This window comes from Diachasma alloeum, unplaced genomic scaffold, assembly GCF_001412515.2.
Source record: "Diachasma alloeum isolate Michigan unplaced genomic scaffold, Dall2.0 Dall_scaffold_00188, whole genome shotgun sequence".
Lineage (NCBI taxonomy): Eukaryota > Metazoa > Arthropoda > Insecta > Hymenoptera > Braconidae > Diachasma > Diachasma alloeum.
In genome coordinates, this window is record NW_021680354.1 from 782,194 (window position 1) to 796,822 (window position 14,629).

The window sequence follows — 14,629 nt, forward strand, 5'->3', positions numbered from 1 at the left end:
AGAACTGTCAAAAAAATGTGGAAAAAGTGAAAACTGACAAAACGTTTTTTCGGGTTTTCCGGGGCAAGTGGATTTTCGCCAAAATGGAATTTTTTAGCCGGGTGAACGTTGATTCCAACTATTTAAGCGACGGGCTATTCAGAACTATCCAAAGTATGTGGAAAAAGTGGAAAATGAAAAAAAAAATTTTCACCGGAGGCCAAAGTGTCGGATCTTGGATTTTTCCGGGGGGAAAGTCGACTTTCGCCAAAATTGAATTTTTTAGCCGAGTGAACGTTGATTCTGACTACTTAAGCGACGGGCTATTCAGAACTCTCAATAGTATGTGGAAAAAGTGTAAACTGAAAAAGTATTTTTGTTCAAATTTTCAAAGGGTCAGATTTTTCGTTTTTCTCGGGAGAAAGTCGACTTTCGCCAAAATCGAATTTTTTAGCCGGGTGAACGTTGATTCCAACTATTTAAGCGACGGGCTATTCAGAACTCTCAAAAGTATGTGGAAAAAGTGAAAACTGAAAAAAAAAATTTTCATCGGGGGCCACAGGGTCAGATTTTTGGTTCTGACTTGGAACAATGGTCAGATTTGTTAACACTTTCATTTTTTATTTGGATAATGCATGCAAGCGAAGGCACAAGAGTGGCTAGAATAGATTCTGCAACCTTCTCCCCTTGTTGGGTAAAAATGTCAAGCCTCCACATACATGCATCTCCCCTCCACCCTCTCGTGAAATGTCGATTTTCGAGATTAAAAAAAAAAACAATAATTGCATTTTTTATTTCAATAACGCATGAGTAAACAGGGATATGAACGCAGATTTAATATAGGCCCATAGAATTACGGGGACCGGCAAGGATTTGGAAAGTCTGAATACAAGTCCTGCTTACACCTAACAAGTGCTGAAATGGGACATAACCAGAGGTAGAAAGGTCTCGGAAGCACTTGGGAAGAGGCTTCCCAAGACCTATCCAGTTCTGAACGGAAAGACCTAAGTAGAACTTGTCAGGTCCAATTATTCGACTCGGGTCGACTAGGGACTTCGACTCGATTTTGGCTGAAGGCCTGAGCGAGAGGTCCGCTCGACTCTGCTCCTGATCGTACTCTGCCCTTGCAGAGTCTTTGTAAAACGCTCAAGACCTAAAATTGCAGAGCAAGCAGTCTCACGGTCCCGAAACACTAAAACAATTAAGTGTCATTTTTGACACACAACTAGAACAGTCAAACAGCTTCGTTACCAAGTAGTGATATCCAAAGGGGGGGCTTGTAAAGAGGGGTGTTCTACGATAGACTGGGTTGTCGTTGGGATTTTTCAAAAATATCTCCACAACTAAAGGCGATAGAGAATTTGTATTGAAAAATTAGCGGCGGGGGGGGTGTCATACATCGAGAATTCAATACAGCTTGTCTCTCCCCTCCAGCCCAATTTTTCAGTAAAAATGCGCTATCTCCCTTAGTTTGGGAGATATTTTTGAAAAAATCACCGACTCAATTTTTTTGGTTGTGAATTCTCAATACACAACCCCCCTCCCCGCCTCTTCTTTATAAAATCCCCCCTCGTCACACGTGAAATTCCCGATATTTGAGCACCCCTCCCTATATATGGGGCACTTACGTCCGTTAAATACCTCGGCCACAATTTTTTAGTTCAATCTGAAAATTTTCTAAAATTAAGAAAAATTCAGTATTGGTTTTAGGAAATATTGGTTCTTAAAAACAATCCTCAAATTAGTTAGTTTTTATGATCCCACCAAGGATAAAGCTTAAGGACAGGAGTTTCTAAAATCTAGAAACTAGTTTCTAAAGCTAATTCACTTTTTTCTCTGGGGTGATGAAATAGTACATTTCGATACTAGGGCGCATGGAAATGTACTATTTCATTACCACAGAGAAAAAAGTGAATTAGCTTTAGAAACTAGTTTCTAGATTTTAGAAACTCCTGTTCTAAAAAAACGAAACGAAGCGAAGCGTGCCCAAAAAGTAACTTTTCCACACAGCGTGATGAAAATGCAATTTTAGACCTCGTCTAAAGAAAGTTTTTCTTCAATTGTTCGCTAATGAACAGATGGAATTGAATCTTTTTTTTTTTCAAATGTAGATATTATTGAGCCCTATTAATCGCCATTAATCAAAATTTAATTCATGGATTATTTTTTTTTAATTTCGAATTTTTTCAAAAATCGGTTGTCCCACGATAACTAAAAAAATCTTCTGCATTGATTGAATGATGGCTTAAGGGTATTATGGCGGGGTCCATAGCTGGAAAAAAAAAGCAGAGAATTCAATGAAAATTGCTGAACAGATTATTCGATCCATTTGAAAACCGTGTGCAAAATGTCAAGACCCCTACTTAAACAATAATAATGGGAATAATTTTTGAAGTTGCTACGTATACACGCGATTGAATGAGGCATCGGTAATTTTAGTGCTTTTCCTACGTTATCGATAGATCAATAACGTAGGCAATTGACAAAAATTACCGATGCCCCATTCAACTGCGTGTATAAGTAGCAACTTCAAAAATTATTCGCATTATTATTGTTTAAGTAGGGGTCTTAACATTTTGTACACGGCTTTCAAATGAATCGAATAATCTGTTCAGCAATTTTCATTGAATTCTCTGCTTTTTTTTCCAGCTATGGACCCCGCCATAATACCCTTATAAGAATCATTCGTTTGGATATCCTTTTGACCGAGTTCGAAGATGACGATGATTTTGCAGTTTAGGTGAAGCAGAGCGGAACGTCTGTCATCGACTTGAAATATAAATATCTTTGTTTATGAATTATCACGATTGATTGAAATGAATCGCAAACGTTCCGCGGTATCCGACTCAATCTTAGAAAAAAAATTGAATTTGATGAAAAAGGTGGATTTCTTCAGAGCCACTAAAAAAGTCCAAGATTGTACAATTGCGTTCAGCTACTAGGAAATTCACCTCAATTGTGACCAAAAGAAGTAGGATTTTCTCAAAGATTTATGACCACGTGTACAATAAAATACAACCTTTACTTACACTTTTACTCTACCGCAAAACCGATCAGATGAATTGATTTATTCGATTAGAATGAAATTGAAAGGAAGGAAGGTTTCATATTCCATGTGGCCGATGTGTAATCCATATGTATGACTGTAATCAATATAATCTTTTGCGAAATCAAGCGCATGGGAATCGAAGTCTCTGTCGCCTTCAGAGGAGGGATGGATGAATATTATCAACACTTGAAATACTGAACGAAGAAATAGAGTTCTAGAAAAATTTCCAAGCTCATCAGAAATTTTTCAGGGCAGCATCAAAATTGTTGTTGCGTTTCTACGAAATTATTCTTAACGCACATTAATTTCCCCCATATAAAATATATGAATGAAGATATGAATGATATATGAAATATACACGGAGAGAAATATTCAAGAAAAATTACGGAACATTTCACGTAATCTGCAAGCGAGAATCGTTTTCAGTGAATTTCTATAGGAATATAAGAGAATAAATCTGAAACGTTCAGTAAATTTTCGGGTCTGTCACCGAAAAAATACGAAAAAGTCACGTAATTTTTCTAGAAGTTGTAAAATCTAACAGAAACGTCAAGACTTATTATGCCTCAGAACATGAAAATTCTTGGATGTTTAAGAATTTTTACGAAACGTTCCAGAAAAATTACGGAACGTGTTGTTAAAATCTCCCCCTCACGGTGACTCATGGCTAGCCGTGAGGCGTCGGACGGATGAGTAATTTTTACGGAACAGATCGTAGAATTTACGTGACGATTGACACTTTTTATTGAATTTTACTTCGCTCCCAGATTACGTTTCGAAACGCAATTTTTACGTCTTTTTTCTGGTAATTTTTATTGAATATTTCTCTCCGTGTATATTTTATGTCATACGAATATAGATGTATGGGAAACCCATTCAACAAGTATCTGAGTCATACACTGTTGGAAAACGTGAAACAATTTAGTTACTATTAACGAGGTTTCTTACCTATTAATGCCATTCATTAACTATTTCAATTATTAACCATTCGTGTTAATAGTTAACTAAATCGGTCTACGAAAAAGGACGTCTTCTGATTCTAGTTTCCGAGATATTCACGTTGTCGCTCCAATCCAATTGAATTGCGTGAGAAAAATAGAAAAAAAAAACATCCTCGATTGATACGATTCAAATTCTACTTTGTAAGATCAAAATTTTTTTTGGTGATACCTGCTTGAAAAGTTCACTATTCGAATCCGTTCAGTGTGCGTAAAGTGCTTGTTTTATGCACGGCGTGCGTAAAGTTCAGAGGTCGTGCGTAAAGTGAATTTCGAGTGCGTAAAGCGAAGCTTGAACTTTATGTACTTTGTGCACAAAAACAACCATTTTACCCCCCCACTACCGTTCCGAACAGTGAATTTTGAAGGTCCTATTGTAAAAAGGAGAAAGGAAATCGATCTCGAAATATCTCGAAAATCTCGAATAAGCGTAAGTGTAAGATTGGAACCGAAGCGCCACTATGTGAGGAAATGAGAAGGCGCGTGCGCAGTACGCGCGGCCGATCTCCCTATCGTAAAAAGGAGAAAACAAATCGATCTCGATATATCTCGAAAACCTCGAATAAGCGTAAGCGTAAGACTGAAACCGCAGCGCCACTACGTGAGAAGATGAGAAGGCGCGTGCGCAGCACGTGCGGCCGAACTTCCTATCGTAAAAAGGAGAAAAGAAATCGATCTCGATATATCTCGAAAATCTTGAATAAGCATAAGCGTAAGACTGAAACTGAAGCTCCACTACGTGAGGAGATGAAAAGGCACATGCGTAGCACGCGCGGCTGATTTCGTCACAAAAAATAGCATGTGTTACGCGTGCGTGCGAAAAAGTGGTTCTTTCCGCACTTGTAACACAATATACTATTTTTTAACAATTTCTCTCTACATTATAAAAATTCAAATCCACTTCGGGTGATGAAAATTTAGTATTCGAAATTAAGACTCCAAAAGTAAGGGTCAGAAATGAGGGGTTAGTAATTAAGCGTTACACGGGTCAAAATAAGGGTCACGAGGATTATAATGAGGGTCAGAATAAGAGTCACAAGGGTCACATGAGTCGTTTCATGCGGATGTCCACACATTCAATATATATATTTCCTCTCACATTTCCCTTTTTAGGTCACACATGTCTTGCGTGGGAGTTTTTTAAGCATGAGAAATTTTAGTTCATCAGTACCAGAATTTCTTTTCTTATAATGACAACACAAAAATTTTACTAGGATTGTTCTTCTAAATAAATAAAGCGTTCCACATTATTGACATTAAAGAAGAAGGGAATTTATATAGCGTTCCACGTCTTTGTGACGTCATAGGAAATGAGTGGATGGGATTTGGATGAGGTAGAAGGGGAACCGGAATTATTCTCAATATGAATAACCAGACAATTTTTTTACTGAAAAAATTGATAGTCCAGGGGAGCGATTTTGCGCGTTTTTCTCCAACTAAAAAATATTATTTTTCTCCCGGTTGGAGGCGCTTCCGCGCTTCTGAACTGCAAAATGATCCGTGGAGGGGGATGATAATCGCATGAATGGTAGACTAAAATGGCGGGAATTTAAATTTAGCCATTCATGTGATCGTTATCGCCCTCCACGGGTCATTTTGCGGTTCAGAAGCGCCTCGGAACGGGAGAAAAATGATAAGTTTTCGTTGGAGAAAAACGCGCAAAATCACTCCCCAGACCTGGATTTGCACCCGGGACCTTCCGATTATGCATCGAGTGCTCTCCAACTGAGCTATCCGGCTCCGAGTCATTTTTTCATTTCAAATTTCTGGTACATATTGAGCTCCGCTGTCCTTCTTACGGTATTCATTTTTTACATTAACCCTCGATCGGTCGCGTCATGGCACGAGCGCCGTTCTGTCTCGATTTTTACTTTTTACGCTGAAACGTTGTTGAGAAAAAGTCTGAAAAAATTGGAATTCCTACGTTCCACCATGTCAAACATTTAAACAATTTTTGCTCTGTGCATCTTTGCACTGATCAAAAATTAAAATTCCTTAAAAATTCGACTCGGTCAAAATCTCTGTTTAACCTCTAAATGTCAAATTTTCGCAACGAATGGAAATCAATTTTTGAATAATGTTTTCAATTTGTCGTTATATACTGATATTAGTTGTTAGTTGGGAGTTCAAAGTTACTCGTTTAATCATAAATACATCATTTTTTTGAACTTTTTTTTTTCTCAAAATGGTAAAATACACGGAACGGTGCAGCGCTCATCACGCGACCAGTACTTTTGGTGGAGAGGTGCGACCACTCGAGGGTTAAAGAAGGGAATTTATACAGCGTTCCATATCTTCGTGAGGTCATAGGAAATGAATGAAAATGATTACCTTACTTATGACCATGACCAATTCAAGATCAGCAAAACGTCTTCCAAGACACATTCGTCTTCCATATCCAAATGGTAGCGAAGCAAATGCATGTCGCGACTCACTTTCGCGGAGCCATCGTTCTGGAAGGAATTCATTGCTACGCGGAAAGTATTTATCTTGATTGCTGATTACGTAGTGTTGGAATACAACTTGCACCTGTCAATGGAGCACAACAATTATTCATTGCAATTCAAAACAATGGGAGTAATTGCGGGCTATTAAATTAATCGAGAGATTATGTACTCACGCCTTTAGGAATGTGGTAGCCTTTTATGATTGTGTCTTTCGACATGCAGCGACCATTGCCAATTACTACGGGGTACATTCTGAAGCAGATGGAGGAAAAATGAATAATTATTCGTCAATTTTCAGGGTTGAGAAGGAATGAGGTTAACCCTTTACGGGGCACTACCCCACTGCAACTTCTCTTAATTATCTCTCTATATTATAAAAATGCAAATCGACTTTTGGTAATAAAAATTTGATACTCAAAATTAAGACTCAAAAATTAAGGGTCAGAATAACTGTCAAGAAGGTCAGATTAAGGGTCAACAGGGTCAGATTAAGGGTTTCAAGCGTCAGAATAAGGGTCATGGAAGTCATATGGGACTCTCTCTATAAAATCTCTTAAAATCGAAATCGACTTCTGGTGATGAAAATTTGGTATTAAGATTCCAAAAGTAAGTGGCAGAAACTAAGGGTTACGAGGATCAAATTAAGGGTCAAAAGGGTTAGATTAAAGGTTACAAGGGTCAGAATAAAGGTCATGAGGGTCACATGGGGCTCTCTCTATATTCTTAAAATTGTAATCGACTTCTGGTGATGGAAATTTGGTACTCGAAATTAAGACTCTAAAACTAAGGGTCATAAGGGTTAGAATAAGGGTTACGAGGGTCAAATTAAAGGTCAAAAGGGTTAGATTAAGGGTTACAAGGGTCAGAATAAGGGTCATGGGAGTGATGTGGGGCTCTCTCTATGTTAACGCAATCCAAATCGACTTCTGGTGATGAAAATTTGGTACTCGAAATTAAGACTCCAAAATGAAGGGTCAAAAACCAAGGATCAGAAATAAAGGGTCAAAAACCAAGAGTACTAAGAGTATTAGAGAGGAGAAAATCAGTAACATTTGCTTGAAAAATAGTGACGATGTTACTGAAAATTAATGATGTCACTAAAAGATCATGACAAAGGCACTGAATCTCAGAATTTTGCACTCGTTGAATTTCTCAATCCTGAGTCCCTAATAATTGAGGATAGATTCCTGAAAATCAATGTTTCCATCAATCTGCTAGTTGCGAGAATGATATTGATATTGACAAAACAATGAAAGTTATATTAAACGTTAAATAGAATGTTTCTGTTACCTTAATGTTTCTCTTATGCATGCCTTCACGTACTTCAAATCCTCCAGGTGTTTGCGATTAATTTGCATATCCCCTTCTGGCAGAATACGCACCACCTCATCATACAGAATCGCCTGTTGATCGGGATGTCGAGCTAACTGATACAGCACTGATCCCACAGCCGTGGCAGTCTAAAAATGAATAGCAATGAACACATTTTCTTAATTACAATGACTTCCAAAACTTCTTTAGGCATTCAAATACTGACAGTGTCAACGCCAACTAGGAAAAGATCCAATGCGAGAACCGCCGCTAACTTATGCCCGTTGTCACCGTCAATTTCTAAAACTCGTTCCAAAAGTGACAACTCTTCAGGTCCTTTCTTATAATTTTTGGATTTGTCGAGAGCTAGTTTTGTGTATTTCGTTGAAAAGCTGGGAAATAATAACATGAGAAATATAGAAGACAAAGTGAGGAAAATAGAAAAAAAATAGGTAGCACGTCTCGAAAATTTATATTGGCAAAGATTACTGCAGAATTATACTTTTATTTTTTGAGAGATATAGTAAAAAGCTATCCACATTTTTTCATTTTTTACAAAAATAACTCTACAATTTTCTACTTTTTTTGATAAACAATACAATGTTCAATTTCATTCTGTACGTGAAAATCAATCCGCACGATAGCAGCCGACACCTTCCAGTTTAGCCGCTCGGGATATACTGACTACAAGTTGGGTTTTATAAAATAATTCCAGTCAAAATATAAACAAAGATTTACCGCTCGGGCAGCCACGATTGTGATTGTGAAATTTGTCACATCAGTAACGGGCCGGTAAATACAATTCATCGGATGAATATGAAAATATTATCAAAAGTTTTGTTCATGCCGAGTTATTTTTGTAAAAGTTTTTTTTTACAGTTATTGTGTCGCAAAGTTATTTAGACGGAAGTTTTTTTGTCGCAAAGTTATTTTTGAAAAAGTTTCTGAGTCCGAGTTATTTTGTCGGAGTTATTTTTGCATAAGTTTTCGAGACATGTAGCCAAAAAACTAGATTGAAGAGGTAAAAACGAATATGCCATGGTTATGAAATGATTTTATAACAGAAAATCAAGAAATTTTCTGCGTAAAATTTATTACAAAACTTCCTTGCACTGATAGAATCATTCATTTACTGTGCGGAGAGAAAAATTGGATAAAAATTAGCTAGAAAATCGTGGCAAATTTTACTGTACGAAAGATTTTCGTGGAGCAAAATGTAATTTAATGAAAAAATACTTGTTTGTGGAGGGTATTATACGATTCGTTCGGTAAAAAATCATTCTCCGTTACAGAAAAATTATACACAATATTGACCATATCATTCATGTTCACTGCGATAATTTTTGATGGAATGCAGAGTAAATTTTACTGTTTCGACACAAATTACTCTCATGTTCAATCAATTTTCCCGGGCCAGCGGAGAAAATTCACAAAATCACGGGGATCAAAATTGAAAGTTGCAGGGGGTCGTCTTTATCGTACCGATGACTTTAGTATTTATTTTTTATACTCAAAAGAGGAGAAAAAATCGAGTTTCAATTTTTTCCAAGGACTGATTAGATTGGTCACTATATGAGGGAAACACTGCAATACGTCGTTTGTCATTAATTACCATTGACTGCATAATCGTTGAAAATTCAAAAAAAATTGACTCTTTCAGTTGAAGTATATAACACATTATAGCGGTGTCAGAACAACGTAATTGCCAAAATTGAAAAAAAATTAATTTCCAACAGAATAATGTTTTTCCCATGTTTGTCACGCAATGTTGCCGGAAACTCGCTAAATGCACCCGGCCAGTGTAGAGTAAATTTGGCAACGTTAAAGCCTAAATAACATTGCGGCACATTCCCGCGGAGGAAACCAAGTCGCCGCAGGATCACGTAGGGTCCCTTTACGAGGATTTTTTATGAATTGATTTGAATTTTAGATTCGACATACATAGGGATACAAAATGACAATAATTTTTGACATGCGTCAAGTCAGGCGTAAATTCATAGTTTTTTGATCATTTCTGGCTTGACGCATACCTCGTGATGGAAACTGACCGAACAACTTCCCCAACTGTCAGTAATTTTTTCTCGTCATTTATCCTGAAAAATAATCTATCTAGATGTAAAATGACCGTCAGGATTTTCTTTGATCATTTTTGTGCCGCGAAATTCCGTCACTTGCTTTCTGACTAAAAATAGATAATTTACCATTCATTTGATTCAAATGACTAATAATTATATATTAATAACTTCGTTCTTCACATATGAAAAAATTCAATAGAAAACCTGGTGAATTCACTAGAAAAGTCTATTGGAATTCTATAGGAATTCTACTGAAAAATTCTATTTGTCTTTTGCGCTGTTCTATTAGATATTCGATAAGAAAGAGTCAATAGATTTCGAACTTCTGTTCGAATTTATCTCTTGAGATCTTTTCTATTAGAAATTATTGGGCACAATTTTCCAAGTTTTTTCTGCTGGATTTTGTTTTGTTTTGCTCTACAGAATGCGAGTGGGAAAAACTTAGAAAATTGATGCCCAAGCATTCTTAAAAAAAGTTTTCAAGAGAAAATTTCGAACAAAGATTCGAAATCTATTGACTTTTTCTTATCGAATATCCAATAGGATTAGCGCAGAAAAGTAAGGGAATTTTCCAATAGAATTCTAGTAGAAATCTTATAAAAATCGCATAGAATTCCTGTAGAATTCCACTAGAATTTTCTGGCGAATTCGCTTGGGTTTCTATTGAGTTTTTTCATGTGTGGTATCATTAACCAAATAATGACTGTATTTTTAACTAATAAAGTATTTACTTGAGTCAATAAAACATTCATGTTTAGTAAAAAAAATATACTTTTAATGTGAAAAAAAAATGTGAGTAAGAATGAAATTAGAGTTGGAATCAAATTTCGATTGAAATAAAGCTCGTTCAATACAAACAAACGATTTCTCTCGGTGCACTGACCCTCTAACCTGATGCTTTACTTACTCTCTCGACGCTGGAGTGGGGGGAGTGCAATCACATACTACGCCGGAACCGTGGGAAAAAGCTTAGTTAGGTAAGAGGGCTAAGCAAACATTCATTCACACTTACCTTTTTCGAATGGAATTATTACGTATTACGACTATATTATGTGAATAAAACAATAAAAGACGTAAATTCTCAAAACTAACTTGAATATAGTGTCCAAGGCCTCGACCCAAGAGTTCCAAGTGGGTGTCTTAAAAACTTTCCAAAACGGAATTTTCAATTCCAAAATTCCCACATTGGTAAAAACAGTGTGAATGGCATTTATCAGCTGTTGAGTTTCAAAATTAGCGCTTTCGTCCATGCAACCGAGCCTGAGGTCCAGTGCGACTTGCGCAATAGCTAAAGACAATACGTGAATTACAGGCAATACGTTATAATTACAGATAGTACGTGTTGTCAGTAAAGGCAATACGTTTATTACAAGTATAATGCAAGAAGAAAAAACAAGGAGAATAGTGACTCACACTCAAGAGCCCATTTGTTGATTTCATTGACAAAGTCTTCGGGAACCTCGTTTCTTTTATCCTTAATCTTCATGATCCTGATGTAGATAAATGAAAATGTGATTACTGAGTTTATTGCTTTTTTCAATTCAATTTAGAGGAAGAATGAGCTGTAATGACCTTTTGATGAACGCAATGCTTGCTTCTTCAATGGCACCAACGTACATGTTTGCTATTCGAGGTTGGAGCATCACTTGCTGTACTTTACTCCGAAATTTGTACCAACTTTCACCGTGGCTGAATAAAAACAATTAACATATTGCGATTAGTAACTTCTTTCTTATTTGTTCAATATGTATATCTTTGAGATTCTCCAAAATGAGTTTTGAGTAATACCTCGCTAAACCCTAGCGGAACCAGTGGATAGGTCGACTCTCTATTTGTTCCTGGAGTGGAGAGAAAGTTGAGAGTTCGTGGAGAGTTGGACTGACAGGGCCAATCCTCTACTCATGAGTACTTTTAGAGAGTAGATAGCTGAGTGGAGGACCATTCTGGGCTTTCGTGGATTTAGACCCTTGAGTAATCTGACCCTCTAATCTTTAGAACCTTCGACCTCATGCCTCTTTGAACGCCCAGACCCGAAATTTTTTATGAACGCTGAATGTTATGGCCCTAAAACCTTCCAACCCCTACAGATTATGNCCTCTACTCATGAGTACTTTTAGAGAGTAGATAGCTGAGTGGAGGACCATTCTGGGCTTTCGTGGATTTAGACCCTTGAGTAATCTGACCCTCTAATCTTTAGAACCTTCGACCTCATGCCTCTTTGAACGCCCAGACCCGAAATTTTTTATGAACGCTGAATGTTATGGCCCTAAAACCTTCCAACCCCTACAGATTATGAATCATATATTATGACCCTTATATTTTCAGACCCTTATTGATTCTGACCCTTAGATTTAGACCCTAAAAATTTCTGACCCTTCAAAAAGTCTGACTGTCAAATATTTGAACCATATTATTTTTGACCCTTAAAATGAGGCCAACTCTCTACTATCTACTTTTGTAGAGAGTAGAGAGTTGGGATCGGATGCTTGGTGGGGGCTACTCTCCACTCTCTACAATTTGTGGAGAGTGGATAGTTGGGATTGCGGACTCAATATGTTGTGACCCTTAATGCTTCTGACCCTAAGATTTCAGATTTTAACCATAAAAATTTCTGACCCTTCAAAAAGTCTGACTGTCAAATATTTGAACCATATTATTTTTGACCCTTAAAATGAGGCCAACTCTCTACTATCTACTTTTGTAGAGAGTAGAGAGTTGGGATCGGATGCTTGGTGGGGGCTACTCTCCACTCTCTACAATTTGTGGAGAGTGGATAGTTGGGATTGCGGACTCAATATGTTGTGGCCCTTAATGCTTCTGACCCTTCAAAAAGTCTGACTGTCAAATATTTGAACCATATTATTTTTGACCCTCAAAATGAGGCCAACTCTCTACTATCTTCTTTTGTAGAGAGTAGAGAGTTGGGATCGGATGCTTGGTGGGGGCTACTCTCCACTCTCTACAATTTGTGGAGAGTGGATAGTTGGGATTGCGGACTCAATATGTTGTGGCCCTTAATGCTTCTGACCCTAAGATTTCGGATTTTGACCCTAAAAATTTCTGACCCTTAAAAAAGTCTGACTGTCAAATATTTGAATCATATTATTTGTGACCCTTAAAGTGAGGCCAACTCTATACTGTCTACTTTTGTAGAGAGTAGAAAGTTGGGATCGGATGCTTAGGGGAATATTTGACAGTCAGACTTTTTGAAAGGTCAGAAATTTTTAGGGTCAAAATCCGAAATTTTAGGGTCAGAAGCATTAAGGGTCACAACATATTGAGTCCGCAATCCCAACTATCCACTCTCCACAAATTGTAGAGAGTGGAGAGTAGCCCCCACCAAGCATCCGATCCCAACTCTCTACTCTCTACAAAAGTAGACAGTAAAGAGTTGGCCTCATTTTAAGGGTAAAAAATAATATGGTTCAAATATTTGACAGACTTTTTGAAGGGTCAGAAATTTTTAGGGTCAAAATCCGAACTCTTAGGGTCAGAAGCATCAAGGGTCACAACATATTGAGTCCGCAATCCCTACTATCCACTCTCCACAATTGTAGAGAGTGTAGAGTAGCCCCCACCAAGCATCCGATCCCAACTCTCTACTCTCTACAAAAGTAGATAGTAGAGAGTTGGCCTCATTTTAAGGGTCAAAAATAATATGGTTCAAATATTTGACAGTCAGACTTCTTTAAGGGTTCGAAATTTTTAGGGTAAAAATCCGAAATCTTAGGGTCAGACGCATTAAGGGTCACAACATATTGAGTCCGCAATCCCAACTATCCACTCTCCACAAATTGTAGAGAGTGGAGAGTAGCCCCCACCAAGCATCCGATCCCAACTCTCTACTCTCTACAAAAGTAGATAGTAGAGAGTTGGCCTCATTTTAAGGGTCAAAAATAATATGGTTCAAATATTTGACAGTCAGACTTTTTTAAGGGTCAGAAATTTTTAGGGTCACAATCTAAGGGTCAATATCAATAAAGGTCTGAAAATATAAGGGTCACATATGAATCATAATCTGTAGGGTGTGGAAGGTTTTAGGGTCATAACATTCAGCATTCACAAAAAATTTCGGGTCTGGGCGTTCAAAGAGGCATGAGGTCTAAGGTTCTAAAGATTAGAGTGTCAGATTACTCAAGGGTCTAAATCCACGAAGCTCAGAATAGTCCTCCCCTCAGCTATCTACTCTCTAAAAGTACTCATGAGTAGAGAATTGGCCCTTTCAGTCCAACTCTCCACGAACTTTCAACTTTCTCTCCACTCCAGGAACAAATAGAGAGTCAACTCACTCTCTACTAGCAGTCTACAGGTTCCGTCAGGGTAACGGCCTCAAAAGTTCACTTTCCGGGGCGTAAGGTGTTTGTGTTCAGCATGCTATGCGTAAAGTGCATAGGTTGTGCGTAAAGTGAAACTTTGTGCACTCTGTGTAACAAGGCAGAGACTTTACCCCCCCCCCTGCACTTCCAAAACGGAACTCGGCAGATGTTACAAAAAATAGAATGTGTTACACTTTCGTGCGAAAAGATGAAAATGTACGTACTAGTAACACAATCTATTATTAACCCCTCGCGTATGACGCCTTTCTGTTACGAAGCCTGACGTGCGCTTAATATCACTGATTCGATGAATTCTGATGCACGAAAAATTATAAAACACATCAAAAATTGATGCTACACTATCCAGTTCTCGAATGGCGTTGGCGAAATTGGGTTATTTGTCACAGTTTTGAAATTATCTAGTTTTGAACGTAACCATGCGTTTTTGCTTACG

The 14,629-nt window shown here is 37.6% G+C and overlaps 1 protein-coding gene across 1 annotated transcript in view; it reads right to left on the reverse strand.

Moving 5' to 3' along the window:
- Positions 1-14,629, reverse strand: part of LOC107048367 (probable cytochrome P450 49a1) — a 29,583-nt gene that overhangs the window by 5,855 nt on the left and 9,099 nt on the right. The window contains exons 3-9 of the mRNA XM_015271516.1: positions 11,432-11,548; positions 11,273-11,349; positions 10,952-11,147; positions 8,011-8,176; positions 7,764-7,933; positions 6,647-6,725; positions 6,358-6,555 (exon numbers count right to left, since the gene is read on the reverse strand). Of these exons, the coding sequence (XP_015127002.1) occupies positions 6,358-6,555; positions 6,647-6,725; positions 7,764-7,933; positions 8,011-8,176; positions 10,952-11,147; positions 11,273-11,349; positions 11,432-11,548 (1,003 nt within the window). The remainder of the gene's footprint in view (positions 1-6,357; positions 6,556-6,646; positions 6,726-7,763; positions 7,934-8,010; positions 8,177-10,951; positions 11,148-11,272; positions 11,350-11,431; positions 11,549-14,629) is intronic.